The sequence below is a fragment of the Pongo abelii genome, chromosome 11 (genome assembly GCF_028885655.2).
Source record: "Pongo abelii isolate AG06213 chromosome 11, NHGRI_mPonAbe1-v2.0_pri, whole genome shotgun sequence".
In the NCBI taxonomy this organism is placed as follows: Eukaryota; Metazoa; Chordata; class Mammalia; order Primates; family Hominidae; genus Pongo; species Pongo abelii.
This window is the reverse complement of record NC_071996.2, coordinates 120,008,190-120,017,057: the sequence shown is the minus strand read 5'-3', so window position 1 is coordinate 120,017,057 and position 8,868 is coordinate 120,008,190. Positions and strand designations below refer to the sequence as shown.

Genomic DNA, 8,868 nt, shown 5'->3' with positions numbered 1-8,868 from the left:
GATTTTTAACAAAGAACATGGCCAGGAGAATGGCATAAGATGTAATAAGCTGGGAATTTTGTAAAAGAATAAATTGCTAAAGGGGAAGAAGTAAAGTGTTTTACCTACCCAAAAGAACAGAAGCCCTGCACCAGATACTGCAAAGGAGATAGAAATAGTAGAGAAATGTACAGACTATTAAAAGAAACAATACACGCCCACAGGAAAAACACAAATAAAAAAGGCCTATAGAGAATTATAACCCTAATTATAATTCTACAGAGCTATGAAGGCAACGCAAAGGGACGATGAGCCTCTAGATGAATCATGGGGAACTCTGCAGTTCTGCAGCCTAAACTGTGGGCTGGGAGGACTTCCTGGAGGTGGTGTTAGAAATCAGAGCTCTGTCTCCTTGGTTGTGAAGGTGTTTCTGGGATCCTTTTTCTCTCTCTCCCACATCTGAACTCCACATTCCCCTTGGGCTTCAGCCATGGAAAACAGGTGCCTGCTGGAAACGGCTTTTCTGGAGGCTGCTGGTGGTTGGCAGGGCCTCGGGGCCACGGGTAGCAGCAGCACCGTGTCTCTGTGGTGTCCCACGGTGCCCAGCATCCACCGTCTCTCCGAGTCCTCTCTACGGCCGTCCATCACCCCCTCTCATCCACAGCTCTCCATGTGCACCGACTTCCCACTTGAAATCTTTCCCACTGCCGCCTCCAGTGAAACTTCTCTTGCTCAGTTTCTGTAAAGTGTTTCTCTCTCTCCTCTCAGCAACTTGTCACAGTGCAACTATTTCTATCTCTTACATTGCTGTTTCTCTCTGTCACATTGTAGCTTATCTTGGGGTTGGTCTCTCTCTCTCTCTCTCTTTCCCTCTCTCTCTCTTTCTCTGTGTTCTATGACTCTTTTTCCTCCATTGTTATTATCTTCATCCTCCCACCACCTCCTGATCTCCTGAAGGCCTGATCGGCTGAAGGCCTCCTTCTATGACCCAGCCCTTTCCTTCTGTAGAGCAGAGTCCAAGGTGACTCTGCTATAATATTATAAATCAGTGGCCAAGGGACTCTAAGGCAGGGTTGTCCAATTTTTTGGCTTCCCTGGGCCACATTGGAAGAAGAAGAATTGTCTTCAGCCACACATAAAATACACTAACACTAATGATAGCTGGTGAGCTAAAAAAAAAAAAAAAAAATTGCAAACCAATATCATAATGTTTTAAGAAAGTTTACGAATTTATGTTGGACTGCATTCAAAGTCATCCTGGGCCGCAGGTTGGACAAGCTTGCTCTTGCTCTAAGGTATCACTGTCTGGGGGTTGGGCAGAAGGGAGGTTTTAGAGGGTCACAATGAAACCTCTACCACAATTGCACTAGACACACACCCACACCCACCTACACTCCCACACACACACACACACTGCATGGCTAGGGTGCAGCACTGGGCATCTTGCCGATACTTTCAAAATTGTGCCTTCTGCCCAAGAGCCAGAATGCAGAATCAATCATTATTTCTATCCACATCTTTACAAAATAGTAAACAATCCCGAGGCTTAGCCAATCAATGACCTCAGTTCCTGCTCTTTGTCCAGAATCCTGTTCTCTGGACTTCCACTGTGTAAGGGACATTTGAGTTGTAACACAGAAGAACTCAGAGCTCGAAACAACCAGAACAAGCACAGCACACCTTAGAGGCACTTACTGGGGAGTCCTTATCCCAGCTCTGCCAGATAACCTACAATGTGACCTATTTTGCAAGTCATCAAACTGTTAGGAGCCTCAGTTTTTGCATCTGCAAAATGGGGTAAGAACACCCAGTTCATGAGGCTTTTGTAAGGATTGTGTGGAATCGTTCTTGGAGGTTTCTGGCAGGATGTCTGACCCAAAGAAGGGATTCAGGTCAATGTTTGCCAAACCTGGAGTCGGATCTCTGCTGTGGACATTTGCCTCTTGGAGCAATCTCTTGACTTTGAAAACTCTGATCCACGATATGGGATGTCCTGTGTTCTTTAAGACCACCTGATGGCTCCCTGAGTCTGGTCTCTCCTTCCCTGGGCATAGCAGTTCCAAGGGGACCTACCACGTGAGAGCAGCACCCTTGCATGGAGACCTTCACCTTGCATTGTGCCATCTGTCACTGCCTGCCCATCCGACTTGATCCTGGCTGTCTGGAACAAGACCTTCTCTCTGGGGAAAATATTATTGTTTTTTTGGCCACTTGTTTGATCCTCCAGAGTCAATATTTGCAGCGATAAGCACAGTGTGATGTAGCCAGTGGAGTTGTTTATAACTCTGCCCCTATCCTATTGGGTTCTGGTTCCTTCTGGGCCACATTGTGAGGTGAGTGAGTGTGCATTCCAACAGCAGTTGGTCCTGGTACTCACCAAAACTGCTTTGGAAGAATATTAAGAAGAGCTGGAGTCTGTCTGCTCCTGTCTCCTGAAGGTGTGCCCTCAGCCTACGCTGAATGCTAAGCAGGAATTTATGTGACCTTCTCAGGAAGCTGGCCTAGACGCCTTTCCCTCCTAAGCCTTTCTTGTAACACAAACCTCAGGGCTGCCCCAGTCTTCTCTACTAGATAGTGAGATCCCGGAGGAGTCTTTCTATAAAAATAAGATTTTCTGTTTCCACTTCACATAAAAATGCCTAGAGAGATTTTCCACCCAGTTTGGAGGGCTTATTTCAAATGATTTGACTTAAAATATAGGCTATGAGGAGTGGGCAAAACTCCCTTTGAAGTGGCCCATAGGAGGGTACCCCAAGGGCTGGAGGGGTGGCCATTCTCTGGAGAGAGTGACTACTCAGGGGACACCATGAGAGGCCACAGTGACATCTGATTAGGAGAGACAGGCTGCACATATTAATCCATGGAGGACAGAGGCGACAAACATGGTTTCAACTGTGAGCTCCAAACCAAAAGTGATGAGGCCGTGCAGCCAACAATCGTAATTGAGCTGCTTCTCATGTGGGCAACTCTATATACCTCTAAGAGAGTAGAAGCAAGGATGGATATTTTTTCTTTTCTCTTTTTTTTTTTTTTTTTGAGACAGAGTCTCACTCTGTCACCCAGGCTGGAGTGCAGTGGGGCGATCTCGGCTCACTGCAAGCTCCGCCTCCCAGGTTCACGCCATTCTCCTGCCTCAGCCTCCCGTATAGTTGGGACTACAGGCACGCAGCACCATGCCTGGCTAATTTTTTTTGTATTTTTAGTAGAGACGGGATTTCACTGTGTTAGCCAGGATGGTCTCGATCTCCTGACCTCGTGATCCGCCCGCCTCGACCTCCCAAAATGCTGGGATTACAGGCGTGAGCCACCACACCTGGCCAAGGGTGGATTTTTTAAACCATGGGTAATGGTTTTCTGGAGAAATACAGGCAGCCTGGCTAGCTAATAATAATAATAATAATAATAATAATAGCAACAACAAGAGAGGAAGTGGAGGAGGAATAGGAAGGAGGAGAAAGAAGAAGGAGGAACGCAACAGTGGCATAGCTGGGTAGTCCACTATGTTCCAGCCCCTTAGCAAAGTGATACCCAAAAGTGATCTCATTTAATTATTTCATTTAATCTTCAAAAAACCCCTACAAATCAGCTCTTATCATCTCCACTTTTCAGGTGAGGAAAGTGATGCTCTGAGAAGTTAAAGCTACTTGCCCAAGGTCATGCAGTTTACCAAAAGCAGATACTGATACGGTTTAGCTGTGTCCCCATTCAAATCTCAACTTCAGTTGTATCTCCCAGAATTCCCACGTGTTGTGGGAGGAACTCAGGGGGAGGTAATTGAATCATAGGCCTCATCTTTCCCATGCTATTCTCGTGATAGTGAGTAAGTCTCACGAAATCTGAGGGGTTTATCAGGGGTTTCCGCTTTTGCGTCTTCCTTATTTTCTCTTGCTGCTGCCATGTTAGAAGCACGTTTTGCCCCAGCACTTTGGGAGGCCGGGGTGGGTGGATCACAAAGTCAGGAGATCGAGACCATCCTGGCTAACACGGTGAAACCCCATCTCTACTTAAAAAAAAAAAAAAATACAAAAAATTAGACAGGCATGGTGGCGGGCTCCTGTAGTCCCACCTACTTGGGAGGCTGAGGCAGGAGAATGGCGTGAACCCGGGAGGTGGAGCTTGCAGCTAGCCAAGATCGCGCCACTGTACTCCAGCCTGGGCGACAAAGTGAGACTCCATCTCAAAAAAAAAAAAAAGAAGTACCTTTTGCCTCCCGCCATGATTCTGAGGCCTTCCCAGCCATGTGGAACTGTAAATACAATTAAACCTCTTTTTCTTCCCAGTCTCAGGTATGTCTTTATCAGCAGCATGAAAACGAACTAATACAGATACTGAGTGAGATTTTCCTGAACTTGATCAAGAAACGTCCAACAAATCCATTTTTGATGAACTCATTATGGTGCACTGTGGACAGTTGAGCCCTTATTGTTATCCTGCACTTGCCACTTCCTTGATTGTTGTCTCTTCCCTTTGAGGCAATGAGATCCTTTGTATCCTCTCTTTGACACATGCTAGGTCCCAGTACAAGTTGGTCAAATGAATCAAGATGACCGATGCCTTACTTAGTCAATCAAGGATCTGAGATTGACATAAACCTGCCCTGAAGCTCTTGGGAATTTTTGAAGCATGCATGCATTTTGGAAGCAATTGCTACATGCCAGACACAATTTTAGTTGCTTGGGATACATCAGTGAACCAAACGGACAATTCCTCATGCTCTGGTGTAGCTTACAGTGGGAGGGGAGCAGCAGAAATGACTGGCAAACACTCTAAGAGGTTTCTGCTCACTGCCTTCTTATTGAGAAAGCAAGACTTTGCCCCAATCTGCTTTCCACATAGTAACCAGAGAAGATTCTTTTCCAAACATAAATGTGATGAACTCATACCCCTGCTTAAAACTCTCAGTGGCTTCCCATGGCTCTTAAGATAAACCCCCTACTCCTTAGACCTGCCTTCAAAGTCTTGCATAGGATCTCTGCCCCTGGCAAGCCTCATTCCACAGCCAGCTCCCCCATCATAAGCTCTTCCAGCCCCTCCCCTTTTACTATTCAACTCCTCCTTCAACTGTCTTCCCATGGAAGACCTGTCCTCCCTGCATCAAACTCTCCCTACCAACTCCATGGATCTGTCACACTTCTCATAGTTACAGCTTCACATTGATTTGGGCGAGTTTCTGATGAATGTGTGTCTTCTGTACTGAACTGTAAGCTCCTTGCACATAAGGAATGAGTCTGCTGCACTCCCCACCGTGTGTCCAGAACCTCACCAGGACCTGGTACAACACAATGTGCTGAATAAATGCCTGACACGCCATCATTCTCTCCACCCCATACTGCCCATGGTCTTCTCATATGATCTGTGCAAATCTCCTTTTTCCAAAGAATCAAAAGGGTTGGGAATCTAGAGCTGTGGGCAGGGTAGCCATAGCACCTAAATCTCCAATCAGGACTGTGGTCTCACAATGTGGGTGCATATAACAGGGCCAAAGACGGAATGGTTGACCTCAGACAGTCCAGGTCATATGGTTACTGCAACTGTGATGAGAAATAGAACCCAGGCCAGGCACTGTGGATCACGCCTGTAATCCCAGCACTTTGGGAGGCCGAGGTGGGTAGATCACCTGAGGTCAGGAGCTCAATGCCAGCCTGTCAAACATGGTGAAACCCCGTCTCTACTAATAATACAAAAATTAGCCAGGCGTGGTGGCGCATGCCTGTAATCCCAGCTACTCGGGAGGCTGAGGCAGGAGAATCACTTGAACCTGGGAGGCAGAGGTTGCAGTGAGCCAAGATTGCGCCATTGCACTCAAACCCGGATGACAAGAGTGAAACTCCATCTCCAAAAAAAAAAAAAAGAAAAGAAAGAAAGAAAAATAGAAGCCACTTCAGTGTGAAATGCTGGAGAAGGAATAGGGCAAAATGAGTTTCTAGCCAAGCCTATCCCTAGGAAAACAGTGAGCAGAAGCCCTCCAGCTTCACAAAGCTTGGAGTTGCACAGCTAAGAGCTCTGTTCAATTTCACCTACTCATCTCTTTTTTAGAAAGGTATAGTACTGGACCAGGAAAGTTACTTTCTAATTGGAGACGTGATTTATTTATTCATCAGCATTGATTAAGCTCCTACTGTGGGCTGAGTTTTGAGGATGCAAAAGTGAGCTAGATTGATGCAGTTCTTGTCTTCAAAAATCTGACACCCCAACAAAGCAGGTAGGCCATGCAGGATTAGAGGGCATGGGCAGTGCTAAGGATGCCCAGGGCAGTGTGGCAGGGCACCTACTCAGCATGGGATGTGGTAGACACTCAGGAACTGAGTTTAGAGGAAGACGTTGCATGGGCTGGGAACGGCTTTCCAGGCCATCAGAATGGCACAGCCAAGGGTATGGAGGCAAACAGAGCTCGGGGTGCTGTAGCAACCACTAGTAGTTTGTGTTACTGGAAAACTCCAGGGTAAAACTGGGAATGGCAGGCAATGGAGCTGGAGCAGTAGGGAGAGGGTGGGTCACAGAGAAATCTTAAGTCCTACTGAGAATTTCAAACTCTCTCATGTTGAAACAATAGAGCAGCATCGAAGGTTTTCAGCAGAAGAGTAACATGGACAAAATTGCATTTCAGGGAGATCACCATGCTGGCAGAAAGGATCTAAAGGGGACCAAGAAGGGTCAGAGAAGCCAGTTAGAAAGCAGTGGCCGTGTCCATGGAGAAGTGACAAGAGCAAGATCTCAAGTTGTAGAGGAGACATCATCAGAAGAGACATGTTCAGGAAAGGTTTAGAAGCCGGCCCTTGGAAGAACTAGAGTATGGTGCAAACAATAACAACACTTTCCATTTATTTAACGTCTTTCACCTGCCAGACATTCTGGAGAACTTTTCTCTGTTATTGTAAATATTAATATTCATCCAAGTAGGTAGGGGATGCAGGATGAGTAAAGGCCTGGAATCTCAGGGCCCTCTGTGTAGAGTCTAAATGTCAGAAATGATGGGCAGGAGTGAAGGCTAGACCCGGTTTACTGGAATTGCTCCGGCAATGGAGGGGTCCTCGTACACCACACAATCATGCCTATTATGTCCTATAACGGAGGAGCCATCATGGCCATGAAGGGGAAGAACTGTGCAGCCATCGCTGCAGACAGGCACTTTGGGATCCAGGCCCAGATGGTGACCACGGACTTCCAGGAGATCTTTCCCATGGGTGGTTGGTTGTACATCGGTCTGGCTGGGCTTGCCACTGATGTCCAGACAGTTGCCCAGTGCCTCAAGTTCCGGCTGAACCTATATGCGTTGAAGGAAGGTCAGCAGATCAAACCTTATACCTTCACGAGCATGGTGGCCAGCCTCTTGTATGAGAAACATTTTGGCCCCTGCTACACTGAGCCAGTCATTGCTGGTTTGGACCTGAAGACCTTTAAGCTCTTCAGTTGCTCTCTAGACCTCATCGGCTGCCCCATGGTGACTGATGACTTTGTGGTCAGTGGCAGCTATGCTGAACAAATGTACAGAATGTGCAAGTCCCTCTGGGAACCCAACATGGATCCAGAACACCTGTTTGAAACTATCTCCCAAGCCATGCTGAATGCTGTGGACTAGGATGCAGGGTGAGGCATGGGAGTCATCATCCACATCACCAAGAAGGACAAAATCACCACGAGGACACTGAAGGCCCAAATGGACTAACCCTGTTCCCAGAGCACAAAACTTTTTTTTTTTTTGAAATAAAATAGCATTTCTTTAAAAAAAAAAAAAAAAGGGAAAGAAAGAAAGAAAAGGAAAGAAAAATGTTGGGCAGATGCTAATGCCAGCTGAGCTGAGATTGGGGCAGAGGAATGGAATAGGGGCTGAAGTAGAGGATGGAAATGAAAAAAAAGCATATCCCAACAGCCAGTTAAGAGAAGAATTGTATTAGGGACTTTTTTTTTTTTTTTTTTTTTGAGATGGAGTTTCACTCTTGTCATCCAGGCTGGAGTGCAATGGTATGATCTCAGCTTACTGCAACCTCTGCCTCCTGGGGTCAAGCGATATTCCTGCCTCAGCCTCCTGAGTGGCTGGGATTACAGGCGCCCGCCACCACACCCAGCTAATTTTTGTATTTTTAGTAGAGATGGTGTTTCACCATGTTGGCCAGACTGGTCTTCAACTCCTGACCTCAAGTGATCCACCTGCCTCGGCTTCCCAAAGTGTTGGGATTATAGGTGTGAGCCACTGTGCCTGGCCCTAGGGACTTCTTAAGAGTCCAAAATTTAGACAAGGGTTTGCAAACTCAGATGTCTATATGTACCAGAAAGGGAGCATTAATCAGTTAGATAAGCAGAGAGCTGTGGGGATTCATACATAGATGCTTCTTGACCATCGGGAAAGGTGGGGACTGTGCCAAGGGGAGAGCTCATATGCATCTGAAGGGGTCAGCTGCCACTCAGCTCCAGCTGATTGTGGTGTGGCAGGAATGAAGGTCCAAGGTAGCTAAAGGGGCTCATTTCAAAGCAAAATTAGTTCTCCAGACTTTTCCATGAATTCTCTCAATTTGAAAGTCTTGGCAAGTAATTCGAAGTTCAAAAAAGAAAAGAAAAACATAGTACAAAGCACACCCAGCATGCTGATAAGCTAGATGTGAATATAGGATTGGTACTGAGTCCTCTGGCATAGACATTTTTTTTAACAGAGGTATATGAAGGAAAGGGAGACACAGGCAAGGCACACCAGTGCAACCAGAACCACAGCTGCCTACCGGCTGACAAAGTGTGGTGTTGTCTCCTGTCCACCACGTGACAGGGTCTGCAACAACATCCCCTCCTAGAGTGAAGGAGATGTGTTAAGGTGTAAATAGTGGTTATCAGACATCAGAGAACATCTTCAGCTTTCCAGAAGCATATCAGGAAGGAGCATGTCCTACACTTTAAAGG

The 8,868-nt window shown here is 46.5% G+C and overlaps 1 protein-coding gene across 1 annotated transcript; it reads left to right on the top strand.

The window, feature by feature from the left end:
- The first annotated feature begins 7,027 nt into the window (after positions 1-7,027).
- Positions 7,028-7,558, top strand: LOC100454868 (proteasome subunit beta type-3-like). Its single transcript, XM_054549051.1, has one exon. It carries the CDS (start codon positions 7,028-7,030, stop codon positions 7,556-7,558), a length of 531 nt encoding a protein of 176 aa, XP_054405026.1.
- The last annotated feature ends 1,310 nt before the right edge of the window (positions 7,559-8,868 follow it).

Bases quoted from the DNA above. Each gene is read 5' to 3' on its own strand.
- LOC100454868 (XM_054549051.1), top strand. From the start codon at position 7,028: ATGCCTATTATGTCCTATAACGGAGGAGCCATCATGGCCATGAAGGGG.